The sequence below is a fragment of the Spodoptera frugiperda genome, chromosome 20, assembly GCF_023101765.2.
Source record: "Spodoptera frugiperda isolate SF20-4 chromosome 20, AGI-APGP_CSIRO_Sfru_2.0, whole genome shotgun sequence".
Lineage (NCBI taxonomy): Eukaryota > Metazoa > Arthropoda > Insecta > Lepidoptera > Noctuidae > Spodoptera > Spodoptera frugiperda.
Window position 1 is genome coordinate 10,096,803 of NC_064231.1, and position 16,507 is coordinate 10,113,309.

General features: G+C 38.3%; 1 protein-coding gene across 8 annotated transcripts in view; it reads right to left on the bottom strand.

Annotated features, from left to right (window-relative positions):
• Positions 1–16,507, bottom strand: part of LOC118282192 (Golgi-associated PDZ and coiled-coil motif-containing protein) — a 44,691-nt gene that overhangs the window by 6,422 nt on the left and 21,762 nt on the right. For 5 of the 8 annotated variants that reach the window (XM_050701386.1, XM_050701384.1, XM_050701383.1 and 2 more), the window contains exons 3-9: positions 5,013–5,067; positions 4,410–4,566; positions 4,089–4,194; positions 2,091–2,288; positions 1,631–1,756; positions 723–835; positions 68–163 (exon numbers count right to left, since the gene is read on the bottom strand). In XM_050701386.1, the coding sequence (XP_050557343.1) occupies positions 68–163; positions 723–835; positions 1,631–1,756; positions 2,091–2,288; positions 4,089–4,194; positions 4,410–4,566; positions 5,013–5,067 (851 nt within the window). The remainder of the gene's footprint in view (positions 1–67; positions 164–722; positions 836–1,630; positions 1,757–2,090; positions 2,289–4,088; positions 4,195–4,409; positions 4,567–5,012; positions 5,068–16,507) is intronic. The other 3 variants (XM_035603147.2, XM_035603146.2, XM_050701385.1) reach the window with 2 other exon arrangements.

Genomic DNA, 16,507 nt, shown 5'->3' on the forward strand with positions numbered 1-16,507 from the left:
GAAATATTATCGACAAACGATCGAATGATCATAGAAAAGTACTACTGAGTACAAAGTATGTACTGGCCTGTTATAGTCGGGAGTGCGCGGCGCGGTGGGCGTGGCGCCCGACCCGTCCTGCTCGCCGCCAAACACCTCGCCGTCCTCCGGGTACAGGGGGAACCTGGACACAATCACGTGACTATAACGATGCTATCTATCTTTATAAATATAAATTAAATGACATAGTGATAATGTAAAACTGCCAATTACTTTTGGTATTGAAATATTTAAGGCAGTCCAAGGAAGGTAAAACAATGTGGATGAAAAAGCCTAGAATCGTTCTTGTCGGCCACTGAGACTGAGACTACTGATGACACACAGTATGTAGACGCACTTAAAATAAAACGCATCATTTATGCTATTCACAGGGAGGACAAGGATTTAAAACCCATTTTATAGAATTCGATAGTTTAAGCCACGTCAGAGTCTACTAGGCAACATTTGATGCGCAAATGTTCAACAATTTGAATATCAGTGTGGAACTGTTTTAGCAATGTTGTCTGTCTATAATTCATATTATATCGATCGCTCGACAATTGTCGCGCAAGAATTAGTGCAACGCCAAAACGAACATGCGTTGTGCTCCAGCTAGGAACGTTGCGTAAAATTGAGCATCACGAGTAGCACGTCAAGTGTTGCCTAGTGGCTATGAGGTTTAATAAACAGGTACCAGTAACTACCTATAATTATCTTCCGACAGCCGGTCGTCATCATCGGTGGCGATGAACTGCACGCAGAGCGCACAGTCTCCCTTCACACTCTGCAACGCCTGCACCGCTTCTTTGTGACACGCCTGAAATCAATCACACCGTTAAACACTCATTCAAACACACAATAGTTACGCCATAATAGGTCTACTAAACTCGCTTTCATTTGGGAAGGGTACTGCAACTTTTGGTGTGTAAAGTTGCTAGAGTTGTGATAAAATCGTATTAAAACATGATTGTCCACATACAATATTATACATTTTAACGCGGTTTAGTCACCACTACAACAACTAGTAACGTCAAATACCAAAGGTTACAGTAATCTTGCCAAATAAAATAGAGTATAGGTTATTACCATTTAATAGTGCATATGTAGAACTTTGAACAGAGTTGTTAATTTGGGCGTTTCTATATTGTTAGTCGTCCCATTAGCATTACTTAGGGATCTGTAGGGGCGGGTACCATGCTGAAATTCGAAAGATGCTTGTAAACTGCTAGATAATTGTAGGCTAACTCTACATAGGTATTTTACGTTCAGTTTTAATCGCATGAGTCGACAGATTTCGCTACTACAGATGTCCTAACAATATGTGCTAAAATGTATCCAAATCAACAAACAACTACAATGCACATACGATAAGTTAGTGAAAATGATATCTGATGATTCTATCTATACACGGAGACTAGCCTACTACTATTGTTTATTGATACTAATGGTACGGTAATATTCATCCTAAACGAGGCATGAGAAACAGCTCTTCAAACTACACTTAGTACAGTGTTAACTTCTTCGCTAGTGACACTTATTATAAGTAGATACACGGTACAATAACCGAAGTTGTTAATGAGGCTACGACATGTAATACAGTGTAACAAAGTACCTGCGTGAGGTCGACGTCGTTGATGGCGAGTATGGCGTCCCCTACATAGAGCTCTCCCGTCAGTGCGGCGGGCCCGCCTGCCTCTAGCTCGGAGATCAGGATCGGCACACCATGCTCCCGGCCACCCTGTAGTGATAGCAATGTTCAATGTTATTTTGTATTCTCCTTTGATATTACGACCTTAGCAATACAGCTCTAATAGACCAGGCAGTAGTGCTCCTTTTAAACAGCGATCTCCTCTCTTTTTACCAAGTTTAGACCGTGGAAATTATGGCAAATCCCTCTTATACAGAGAGGGTTTATAGTCAAGCAGTGGACAGTCACGGGCTTATGATGTTTACGGTATACAAATAATTTCTGAAAATATAGACCGTGAGAAGTCCAATAGCTTACATGAGAATACTATAGGTATATTATTTATTATCTACAGGCAGACATAAGTATGTACAGCAATACGTACAGTGACGGAGATGCCGAGCCCGAGGTGTGGCGAGCGTCGGACGCGCACGGTGCGTGCGAGCGGGCGCGCGGGCTGCGAGGCGGCGCCGCCCGGCCAGCCCGGCGCCGCGCCCGGCCGCCCGCACGCCCGCCCCGCGCCCGCGCCGCGACACACGCGCACCAGCGTCTTGTGCCGCTGCACCAGGATCTCCGCCTCCACCTGCACGCGACATACAGCACGACATTATATAAAATACGATCTCCTTCCATATGACATTCCGTCTTGTATTACACGAAGTGATAGGAAGGACGAAATGTTACCAGTCCCGAGTGATAAATAAGCTTATCAATGTCCATAATTTTACATATACCGGACACATTTTCAGGCATCCGGAGCTTGCGGACTACCTAGCAGATTTACCGTGGCTCCCGCTCGAAAAGCAGGAGTAGGAACGGGGTGGTTTTTAGTCACTTAGACTGACACTCCCTCTCGCCTCGCCCAAGGCGGGAGAAGTCAGACATTGGATGATTTTTCCCCTCAAAAAAAGGTTATATGGCAGTAGAGCATGGATCTTAAATAGCCATAGACTGACGTGTAGGAATCCAACCTCAGACAAGCAGTCAGACCACTTTCTAGTAAAAAAATATACCAGTGCTAAGCAAACATTAATTTTGATGGCATTTAAAACACGAGTAGGTACTTGGTTTCACTAATAGGTCCTTAAGATGGTCAATATTGTATGATGGTCAATAATAACGGTGCTACTTACGGTCAATACGTTAATAGTAAAAGCTTTATCAAGTTTAGCAAAAAAAAAAATTGCAATATGTATGTAATTTCCATTAAATTTAAAACCAAGTCAATTACAATCATATTTGCATCACAAATTTTTTGTATATTGTGAAGCAAAGTAAACTAACAAAATTCTTTTATTTTTTTAAGAAACAAGAAAGTGAATACATAATTGGTAATCATATCCATAATAATCTAATATAAAGAATTGTAGTCATACACAAGGATTTTCTCCCATGTGAGGCTCCAATTACTGCCTTATTTTCTTATATCAGCCATGATCGTCCCACTGTAGGGCCAAGGCCTCCCTACCTTCCTTCCACTCGAGAGGAGTATTTAAGTATTTTAAATTATAAGTTTAAATAGAATACTTGTTAGGACTTCTTTCACTTAGAAAAGCGACAGCTTGTCGAGATAGTTTGTATAAAAATGTCAGAGGCCAGACTCGGCTGGAGAGTGACAAGATTACTTTTCACCACAATAATATACCGTATAAAAGATTACTTAGTTTCATCTCATTCAACAACACCGTAGATTTTATTAAACTGCACATATAAGTTAACTAGTCAATGAATTCTAATTAAAATATTATGCGTTCCAGAAAATGAATGCTTTTCAGAATCTATTGAAGAGAAATTTCATTAAGTCTAGTGGTTTATGAATCTCATTTTCTGCAGAGAACGTAGATAGTTTAACGACGGTTGTTAAATCAAATAAATGATTACATCGTGACAGAAACGCGTCAATTTTGAGTTTTATACTTTTCCGTCCCGACTGAACGTTTCTAGCTGACATAAAAGCTCAGTTTTACTCTTCATTACCACAACCACAACTGATTGCGTCAATGACGTTATTATGAATTGGGCCATATACAATACATTCTTAATATATCATGTCATTCGTAGTAGAGCCACGCTTTTTAGCGCGATTGGGCCGGCTCGACCGAACCGATACTACGTCTCACAGAAAAATTACGTGAAAAACGCTTGCATTGTTTTTGGCTTAGAAAAATATTGCCTCACGCTAATATTTTCTCCTGATGTGTTTCGTCGTGAATGGTCGTGATGAGGTTACCGGATACTAATCAACCCGTATTGTCGACAACGCACTTGTAACTTTGATGTTACGACGGATATTAATGGACGACGCTGAAAGTCCGTCTGTTTGCGCCCCTATCCCATTAAAAAAACTTCGTGTTAGACCAAGTACATAGTTGTAAGTAGGTACCTGAGCCCAGAGCGAATCTCGTAATTCAGCGCGCATGTCCCTGCCGAGTAGCTGCAACTGTTGTATCCTACCCGCTAGTTCCTTGTCCAAGTACTTTGTGGCCAGTCTGAAACGTAACAGTAAATAATGTTAAAAGCCATATTTAAGCAAAAGATTAGAACATTAGGAGAGGAAAGAAGCGGATTTTATTAACCGATCATAGTTATAAAAGAGGATCATGCCATTTTACACTGGCTTTGTGACAACTTACAGGCCTAACCTGTATGAGTTAATATCTATTTTATTAATATTAAATACAATACACGATATTGAGTGCCTTACCTAGCTCCGAAGAGTTCAGAATGTAGTGCAAGCACAGTTTCCCTCAGCGCCGCGTTTTCCCGCGCCAATTGTGCAGCCTCGGAGCGCGCTCGCGCCGCGTCCGTCACGTTCCCGGCGGCGTCACCGCTTTCCTGGCATCCACCTGAACATTCAGATGCTGATTTGAACTTCATCAACTTCAATCAGAATCAACAAACGTGTTTTGATTATTTATGAAATTGGTAAAACTACTTATTTCCTGAGGGTTTTTCACACTACCAAAATAGTATGAATACGTGTGCATTTCAATAGGTTTTCTATTCATGAAAACCATCGTAAAGGATGAACATGAAAGGATGTTGGGTACTTGCAAAACCATCATGGTACGCTTCAGAATTAACATATTATGGGGAATACCTAGTGTCATAATATATCAATATCTACTACACACCCGATCTGATTAGACGGGGGATTAAATAAAATCTAATCTAGTCAGTTTCGTTAGATTAGGGGAAGAGGTCGATAGCATGATAAATAAAGGAAGTGCATTTAAGTAATCTGCCCATTTGTGCATGGTTTCTAAGAGTGGGAGTAACACTTAGTAGTAATAAGGACAAAGCTTACCTGCTGAAGCGGCTCTTGCTTGCACCAATTCGGCCCTCATGTCGACGAGTTCAGCCTGCAAACAGAAAAAAGAATCCTTAATCCCTGGCGATTAAATCTCTCGAACAAATGGACGGCATCGTATATCAACAATAAGTAGTGTCGAATGTCATGGAAGTGATTCAGCACAATAGAATTTAATCTCGAGCCGAAATCAATGGCGGCGTAAATCCGAATTAGAGGAACGACGCAACGATTGTGTCGTCGAGCACTAGACACGGGCACATAAATCGTTTGACTTCTGCACCCCTGTGCTGCTAACTGTCGAGGGACGGCCGGCTAGCGCGTGTCGCGCCCACAGCCTATGAGCCTACCCTCATCCACATTTTACATGTGTCATCTCTCAGCCAATTCCGTGATGATTTATTTTATTACTTCTGTTGAACTATTTAAGAATATAGGTCGTTGTGCAATTTATGATCTTACTCATATTTCAAAGAATGCTTCTCAATTTCGTAATAATTAAATCAAGACTCTCAATCTAAGTCTCGTAGGTTTACTTGCAAAGGTGTCGATCAAATTAATGTGGTAGCCGGCAATCTAGATATGCTAAGTAGATAGCGATAAAATAAAAAGTGAACGTGGGATTATGAATGGTGCTTGATTATACCCATGGACCGACGTTTAACAAGGCCTTACAAGGAAATATCTGTTTAACTACATCATTTTATGCAAATGCTCTATTCAATTGCATCTATACAAATAATTCAAGTTAATTTTAGAGGTAAATTGAATCGAGGAATGCAGTAAATGCCTTGAACAAACATTTCTCACTGTTTCTCGTTGGCTACGTGCTATGATGCTACATGCCTGGTTTTATGTTCACCTCCTGTTATGTATTAATTAAAACAGTCATATTTCCTCGGAAATATATGTTTCTAGTTGCTATTTCAGTACTGGATAATGAAGCTACATCTTGAGAGGATGTTACGACTAGACGGCGAGTAATGTAAGTGCTTGGCCATAAAGCAAAGGCTTTTAAAAATAATATGAAAGTAGGTACCTAAGGGCACTAGTACTGGCCCGTCTGAACGTACCTATCTAGACATTAGGTCGACACACTCACATTACGTACTTATTGGAGAACATTAAATTCAGTAGAAATGACTACAATTTCACTTATAATAATAAATCTTAATAAAATGGTGAGCAGCAAGTGTTGTAAAGTATTACCACAACTTCGTAATTCTATTTACCAGTGAAGGAATAACAAAGTTACGAACTCTTAGTTGTGAAACTTGGATTTTCAATTCAATAACCTTATGAAATGATACACAAAAGATAACCACGCAATACTTATATTTATTGTGCCTCCAATAAAATGCGACTTATGAATATTATGATTTTGGCCCTCAATAAATACTGTTAATTCACAAGTTAATGATGGAGCAGCCAATTGGACGGTATCTGTGGTTAATTTAAATAACGTCAATTGTAAAGCCTGAACCTTGATTTATTATCATGTCATTACCTAAAGGGTACTATTACACGAACGGGAAGCCTCTTATATAATAATAGCAATAGCAGTCATTAACTCAAGATAGATAATCAACAACGGGATTTTCGTTTTATGATTGATAATGCAATTACACACCAATATAGAGGTTTAATGAATTTCTCAACAAATTATTAGTAGAAACTGTATAAAAATAATTAGAATGTTATCTAACACGATTTCTACGTTTGAAGTATTTATATTACAGAATATTTATTTGTAGCCAACCGATACAAATCTTTGTTCTTTACTACAAGCAATGGAAGAAAACGTGGTGGTCGAGATTAAAGACGCAGTCTATGCAGTTAGTAATCTGGGCCATAACTATTGGATATTTATTGTTAATAATTTGTTGAACTAATGCACGATCGCCATTGTTTAGCCTTAAGCTATTACTGCAGTTACTGCTATTAGTTTATCAAAACAGTAAATCTGTGATATAACAAGCGATAGGTGCTGTCAACTGTCAATACCAGACAGTTTACTTAGATGTAGTGAAACCGGCACAGCAAACAATTCTGTGAACAATAGCATGGTTCCAGTAACAATAAATGTTTCCTATTGCTATATACACACACTTAATTACAACAATAAACTCTAGGTTTAACCTTTACAAAACTATTATTTCGTAAACACGTTTGTCACAACGCGAACGTTTCTTTATTACGGGACTTGGTATTCGCACTTTTACGTGTCCTATCGTTGGTTTCTCACGGAGACTTTCAGCGCCACGCCCTTTACAATTATCCTTGGCACACAAAGATATTGTTACATAAGTTATTTTGTACAATTAACCTCATGTAAATAAAACTCATAAATAATTTGCTTGAATGGCGACATGAATGAACAATCTGGGTAAATACACACCGCAGCATCAAGCATGCAGGCTTGCATTCTCAATATTTAACGAACATTGTTTGGGATGAGCCTGTCTCGCGCCATACAGTACACCAATAAACACGACCTACGCTGATTTCAAGATCATTACCGCCTGAACTTAGGAGTGGGCGTTTGTTGTTGTTACTGTGATTGTGAATATTATAACAACGATGAGAATTCTAACGTCTTTTAAACATCACAATATTAGACATAGTATAAAAAACATTATAATAAATGAACAGTTAAGTTGTATAGATAGACAATGAATACGATTCATTAGGGCCGCAATAAAACGCGAGTATCTTAGAACGGATGGCCCTCGGCAATTTAAATATCAAGTTCGACGACAACGTGCCCGACTACTTTCATCTCTTCCCTAATTAAGTTGCACGTTATTGCGATATGTATGGACCACGGCAATAAAGCGGCTTTAGCGGTCAAAGTTGCGAGTTACGTGCTGGATAGTATGGTATAGAACACGTGAAGTAAAGCGATTCACGCTGTGTTTGACTAGACTCTCTGCTTTACGCTGTGTGGGCGCCGATCTAAGATAACGACTAACAAACGGAAGATTGATTCACCGCTGTTTGATATCAATGCACGCATCTCAGATACACGAAAGATTTGATCGCAGTGCGCACGCGCCGCGCCGGCTGCACTGCGCTCGCGTTTGCCAGTCAAACCACACATAGATCTGACGATTCATGCTAAGCAACAACAATAAATCTCCCAATCTGTGTGTCGACACATTTACACGTCTACCAAGATGAAATCTGAGTCTCATGAATAAAAGCACATGCCATCGCATTTTACTAGTAAAAGTTCACATGAAAGCTCTCGCATCTTGTCCGACATGTTTAGGAGACCACACTACTTGATATATAATTGAATTAACTCGTAATGCGATCATGTTTTGCGCTAGAACATTCATGGACAGATACTTAAATTCTATTAGCTGAAATTGTTAGTAATGAAACACAAAAACAAAGTTTTGCGGAAAAAATACTCTGAGTAATCCCGTTGCAAATTAATGGAGATTCTAGAAAAAACTCCCATTACAATAAGATATGACTCAAATTATTTCCTAACACATCCCTAAATCCGCTTAACTGAAAGCGCACTGACATGGAAATAAATTGGAAACATAGGCTTAAGTTCGTTTAAACCTTACCATGGCTCTTTCCTGTGTGTCTACATGAGGTCATTGTTTCGTCTGTCTTGAGCGCCCTACATGCATTGTTTATGTCTCTGACAAATACTTGCACCGTGTGCAACTCTTCATTTACATGCGTCCCTGTCGTGCTTGCACTCGCAACACGCCGGGGACACAACTGTCCACCAACTTTTCACTCATTGCCAGTCATTATGGAAATTATTTCACATACACAACGGTTCGATTGTAAAATAAGCCCAGAATTGATAAACACCATGTTTTGGTAAGAAGGTACTCTTGTACATGTCAATGTAATATTTTCATGTGGGTTAGCAAATGAAATGCATAGTTCACAGCGAACAAGATCACCAGATAGCGGTACGCACGCCTACGATGTAATGATACTTGATGCTTGAGCAACTGATCTCCAAACTAAGGTACATTAGAATTAGAATCTACATCCGTAATGCGTCAAATGGGTGCATTACCATAAAATTTATTTTGAAATGATCGCCTGCACCAATCGATTAGAAGGATTTATGAATGATACCATACAAAACATTATTAGATCAACAGATGTACCAGCACTCGAACAATGGTGAGAGTGCGAGGTGAAAAGGTGATGGATCGCCACCTAGGAAATGGATGTTATCAAGCCAGCAGCATGAGTAGTGGATGCGAGCGCGCCGGGAAGCTCGTTTCGACCATTTGTCCTATCTACATTGTACACCAAAGACTTATTGCCGCTTTTCACCTCGACTTATTGACAGTATCCACTATTCAACGGTAAACAGTAAAAGAAAAATAATACTTAAATACGTACTTTATATCCACGAAAAAATTAAAATTGAAAAAGTGGAACCAATTAGTGAATATAATTATGTAAATAACGCTGGGAAACCATCCAATACTTTAATCATAGTGGCAGTAGTAATATTTAGTAGAGACACACAGAGTCACAAAACATCGTTCGTGTAATGACAATGGAGACAGTGTAGTAACAGTTCGTAGCTCTTAACAAATGATCCTCGGTGTAATCACACTGACAAGTGTTGGCCTCGGCTGTTGGAGGCTGTCCAAACCATTTTATCTTGTTTCACATTATAGTTCGAAGGTGTAGATAATTATTGAAGTAGGTTAAACGGATAAGTTAACTATTGTTTAAGTAGTAGTAGCCTTACAGTTTGTTGCTGTTCAAACAGTCATCTATGTGGTTAAGCAAGTTTCTGTATTTAGTTTTCTACATTAAGATGTCGTTCTTCTCATAATTTGCTAAATGCAACTCCTTTCTGATAGTACGTGGTGCCTTAAGCCTCAACTTGTTAAAGTTTTTAATTTCAAGTGCATGAATAGGTAATAAGATACATGCACCTGCCATTGCTTTTCAAGCTATGTCTGGAAATGAGAAATATATAAATTACAAGGCACAGTAGCCTGCGCAGGTATTTAAAGTTAAATGAAATAATAATGCAATATGCATGCTCACTTGTGTGATTTGATCGTGATCGCACCTGGCGAGCGCTGGCGCAGGCATTCATTTCCCGCGCGCCAGCCGCGTCGTGTTGTCTACGACAATTTCGCGACACACGTTTCTCAGAAACGAATCAATGCAATACATGTACTGCACCCCCAATGAGGATATGCTAATCTCAGTGTTCTTGTAATGTCCGGTGTACTATTACATGTCTGTGACATCAACAGAAGATCTAATGACTATTATGAACGGCGCAATTAAATTTATTATTGACGACATTAATTTTAAACTGACTTAAGCAACACCTGGGTTCAAAAATTATTAACCGCTGATAACTGCATAGCCGAATGGTAAAAACTACAGATACACACGAAATTGAACACCTTAGAAGATAGAACAAGTTTTATGATAATTTATTTTTAATATTAATTTATAAATGTATTAATAACCGAAACACAGTTAAGCAGTCAGCAAGAGTCGAAGTCAGACATTTAAGTAGATACCTACATCTGATTACAATATTCCGGTGATTAAAACAATATAAAATGATTTAGGAGATAATCACAATGATAAATTCTAAAAAGGTACTGGATATACGATCCATTAAATGCAATTTGTTTTGGCTATTAAGAAATGCATGAATTAAAATGCACGACATTTGATATGAATTTATTGCCCGATTTGATTGTAGGAACTAAGAATAGTATCTTTTTAACCGATCGTAAGAGATATTCACGTTAGAACAAATATTTTAATAAAGAGGCGGTTTGTCTTTCTGCAACTTTCCAGATATAAACTGATAAGGTAATATAAATAATAAATTGTTTGACCAAAAGATAAACGTTCTTGTTTGCATGAACTTCATACATTTCGTAGTGATTAGATTCAATGACAAGGTTGGTGGTTTCATAATTGTGTAGATATAATTGACGACAGTGGGATTTCCTGAATGAATAACAAAATGTGTTCCTTCCTCAACACAACGTCTGCTTGTGTTTAATATTCCTGTTACAGGTTCTGGAGGAAGGACAGCTTTTCTAATAATCGAGCATGCAAGTGTAACCTAGGATAAGATTGCATGGATCATTAAAGTTATGACCAAACTGGCAATTTGTTCGATTCCTTGAAGATAAGTGAATCAAAAAATTCATACGCTTATATAGGTTCCAGACATACTAACTTTTTGTAGACTTGGTAATTAAGATTATTGAAACATTATTTCGCTGCACTGATTAAGAAGTTCGGCGCTTGCGTCTACCGAACATGCCTCTGTTAAAAAAGCGACAAGTAGGTTATGTGTTAACATATTATGATGGTTAATATTTATTGTTTCAATAAACAAAGCTCCCAGACCCATAAAACAACATACAATAAAAACGATTTAAACTATAAACGTATGCAGTGGTAGTAGTTTATGAGTGTTCCACTGAGCAGTAAAATTGGCATCAAGTCATCGACGAAGGGTGCGAGCTAAAGGGCATGAATCATACGACGCCCGACTTCGGAGAATGCGTTGCGATCTAGTACCTATGTTACACTTATGTATATTTATGTGTATTCTATTGGCATTTAAACATTGCAATTTGAGCTAAATTCCTTTGCATATTCCTTTTGAACGATTTTCTCATCATAAGCAATTCCATAGCGCAATAGCCAACCACATCAAGGGCGTCGAGAGTAATGTTCAATGAGTCTATTACTATTATAAGGCTAGGGAACAGGTTTGCGGGCCTAGCCCAGTGTTTGCGGTCACGACGTCCGCCGAGGATAGTGGCACGCTCGAGCGGACCACAAAGTGGACCGCAAGCGCAGGAGCATCCCGCCGCGCCGCCGTCATCATACTGCCCGCACCACCCACTAAACCTCAAAACATGGAATAAAAGCACACGACTTGTGCATCGTATCAAGTAACAACCAGAATAGGGGAAACACAATAGTGTTCACAAATGACGCGGCGCTTTCGAGATAAGCGTCCGAGAACAAAGCTACTGAGAGCTTACTCCGAATCACCGATTGATGACTTCTTCTATTGAATAGTCACGTACGTTACATTAAATGCAGTCTGCTTTCAATTTGCAAAGCTACCAGCTTTTGAAACACAAATACTTCACAAACTCAACAAAAATATTCTCCACACCTTTGCGAAGCTATGGTAAGACCTCAATGACATTAAAATTCTGCTTCATACGGAGGTGTTAGTGCGACAATAGATTACAAAATACGCATTACAACAATAAACATCTTTTCGTAGAGACAAAAATGCTAATGATATGCGGTTTAGTACGAACAGCCGTGTCCAAGCTAACTCACATATAAATTACTGGCTCCGTCACGTTATTCAAATGATTCTATCTTTGGATTACGAATCGTTTTTCTATCGTATTATTTATTTTATTGCTTCAAGTATTGTTTTCGTATAGCTTGACTTGTTGTTGTTCAAATGACACGAATGGATAATTGAATACGTGAAAGTTTGATCTGCTTGTTCTTGTCTTGTTGAAACACTTTTGTCTGGTTTGACGACGACATTAACTAGCGAAATATAAATGTGTTAAATGAATACATCTATTCCTAAAGATTTTACTGCATATTGCATCTTAGAATATAACAGAATGAACCAAACTAATTTCGCAATAATAAGAGAAACTGTTGTGTGAAAGAAGTAAATTATTTAAAGTTAATTTGCTCGTAAACGAAATATTGCTTCACGCTAATCAAACAGCCATTTCTCTGAGTGAGGTAATTGTGAAAATAATAGTGATTGCCATTGACCTGTGTGGGATGCAGTGTGCGAACACATTATTCATTTACGTCCCCAAGCTAATTGCGCTGTCTCACATCGACGCAAATAATCACTTACTATATTACAAAAAATTTCATCACTCTTGGCTTAAAAATTATTGTTACCTAATTATGTGAAGGTGCGTTTATTATCATGTTTACGTTCATATCAGGCATAACAAAGGTCCAAAGGCAAACAAAAAACTCCCAAGTTAAAGAAAATTAGGAATTTTGTTAGAAGGCAACGCGAATAGATCTACAGAAACGAGCACCTAAGTGTGTTGTGAGACAGAGCTTTCAACATTATGAGGTAGTAAAAGATCTTGGCAATGAGCCTTCCATTACTGTTAATGTTAACCGACGTCGAGGAAGCGCACATACAGGATGACACACGCGTACAACTCTCCCTATGTTTACGAGCACCATTTGATAAGCGCATAGAATCGTTATTTTCCCCTGAAAACAAAGCTACAGCACTATAAATGTACAAACTAAATAAATAATAATTATTATATATATCAGGGATATATATTCTCCTCAATATTATATCAATACATAATGTAGAGTTTAATTCAATATTTTACATTCAAGACATAAATCATCAGACCAATCACCTACAACGGCTACAAGTAATAAATATTGAACCATGTTCATGTATTAAGTGGAATAAAGACGTCAATCAAAGCGATAGTTGTATAGACGGAGCTAGTGGAACACCAACAAAAGGAAAGCTTCGAGATTTCCTTTTTACAGCCGGATACCCCATCTCGCAGAAGTGAGACTGCATACTTGGACTGCACAAACCTTGGTAAATGTGGCGATCACAGAGAGCAGGACTAGTAATTGCTTGGTGTCGTTAAATTTTGCATTTAAGTTTAACGTCGATAGTTATTACTCGATCGAGAATTATTACAGCGAGTTACTAGAACTCGTCAACCCGCTGCACGTGTGTAGGTAAGTAGGCATTGGAACCTAATTAAACGTTGGTTATAGTTTATTCTCCGGCCTGCGGCAAGCGATTCCCACGAACCGCAGAAAGGCAGACCTGTCGCATTATCATATTAAAGGTAAATCGTGAACAGGCGTGACGGAGTACCCATTTCTGCAAACGTCGTACGCGACGGCGACGTGTTTAAGTGATGTTTTATGTGATGTCAGACCTTGGCCAGCTTACTTCATGTCCGATGTCAACGTTTCAATGTAAGCAAATAACTATGTTTATTTTTCTAATGCAACATTATAAATTGCCAGTAATTAACATTTTGCATTCAAGGTAGCTAGCTCCCTGCCTTCCACAACTTTGTAATCAATAAATCTCCATAGGTCGTGCAGACTAAATGGAAATTAGTATGTGAGGATTGAGACTTCAATCATGATCGTAATATCCGAAGTGTGATCGATATTTCCTTTGAACTTGCAGCCACATATCAACACTACAATTATGATGTACAGGCTACCATCAGGATGAAGGTACAATGTCAGTATCGTCTACTGTACCAATAAAACGGTACGCAATATCAATCAGGAAATCTCATCGCATTTTATGAGAACTATAAAAACTTAGCGTTCTAATAACAGAATGGTTATAACAGCGTAAAATATGACTTAGCATAAAGTTCTTTGTTGGCATGAAATTCAATTATGGTAAAGATTGTTAAAACAACAATGAAGTTCCGGATACAGTAAAGGTAAATTTCATCAAGAAGACAAATAATAATATTATGATTTTAATGTAACAAATTAATATCTGTATGTGACTTAAAGACAAAAATACTACCATTGTCGACTATTGAAGACATTCATTTATGACCAAAAAACTACTTTCTTTATTTGAACATTGCCTTACAAAAATATAATTATCCTCATCATCAGCCATTATCATTATCAGCCACGCCAAACGAAAACGTAATAAGTTATTTTGCATAATATTCGACAGTGACGGTAAGGGTGGGATTAAACGAACGCAAAAAAAATGAAAGCTGATACTTTCTCAATAATACAACGAAACATGAGCGTTAGATGTAAAAACTAAAAAGCTATTTCCGATATCCATTGTAAATTAAAGCAAAGCACGACTAAAGCATTTGTTATTGCTTCCTTTTAATTTCAAACGAGTCATGGCTAAACTGAATCAAATGCGTAAAATCATTATAAAGCAACTTGTTCTCTGAATTTAAAACACGCATTATCTTATAAAATCACATTCAACGTCGAGATACAACCGATAAATCAGTGCTGATTGAAATAAATGGCTAGCTAACTATGGAGCATTAAATATGTTACATGTATTTCCAGTCAACAAGATCTAGTACTTGTAAATTCTCATTTTGGAATTGTTAACTTATGTAGTGTCTGTTTACGACACACGATACTGTTCGGTTTTCATGAAATATGGTACAACAAACTTGAATTCATTTAATGTGACCTTATTACAAAGTACGACTTAAAAGATTTATAAGTACGTACAAAAAAGGAGCTCTAGTCAGAGTAATAATTTAGCTACGTATAACATACGTTACCGATTGGGGTAGTAAAGCCAAACACGAACTTTCTAGAGCGTGACTTGTAAAGGTTGTAAATCTATAAACACAATCGCTGCAAACGGAGTACGGAACATCAATACATTTCGCCAATGAAGAATAAGTGGAGTGCCGATGACCGCAGTCTCTATTTGCTTACAGTGATTCAAATCATCTCTGCGTTTATGCCTCACTGACTACACCTACATACCTACTAAAGATTCTAAAATAAATCTCGGCGTAATCGGTGTGCAGTACATAGGCACATGGAAAAAATCATACCACCCGAATTGAGAACTTCCTCCTTTTTGAAGTCGGCCAAAAAGTAACTACATTTCTTAAAGAAAAACAAACGATATTCAAAACATAAAGCATGCAGTCTACTCAGTTTAATTGGCTCGTTGAGCTTGGTTATTATTTCACGCCTATGTGTCAGTATAGCAATTTAGGATTGCACAAATCTACTAATTGAACACACTCGTATGAATGAACAATATTATCAGCTAGCGCCTTGCCTCAAAACTCAGAGCCATTTCAGATAATAAGTGCTTGTACTATATGAGTCACAGATTGTAAGTAACGAACTCTCTGCACTCGCAATTGTTGATTGGTTACTTTGAACTCCCATCTATCATCTATTATTTATAGGCAGCAAATGTTTTTATGGTATACAATTTCTGCGTTTAATTTATATGATCATTTAAACGGTGCGTTTAGGGGCGTAGTGGGTACTTAAGAGCCTGCACAATATGACAGACATAATAGTGATGAATAAAGATAAAGATAATACGCTGTACAATTGCCTGTAAAGGACAGGTGACCACCCGTGTAGTTTCCCCCTCTTACCGCCCCAGAGTAGACAGCTCAAAACCCACATAACCTGTCACGAGCCGGCTGTGGTCAGCAATGGATGGACACGCTTCGCGGTAATCGAAAATTGTTAATGGTTAATTACTGTATGAGCACAATCGCGCCAGTCGCACTCCGGCGCCGCTTGTTATCATTTATTGAGACCTAACCCGTTTCCATCGCATATTGATTCAATGTAATGACTTTATACGGCAACACGGGTGTTCTGTTACGAGGTATTTTTAATGTATTCGCAATTATATGTCGCCACCGAGGCGTTATTTAAAACCTAATGTAAATGATATA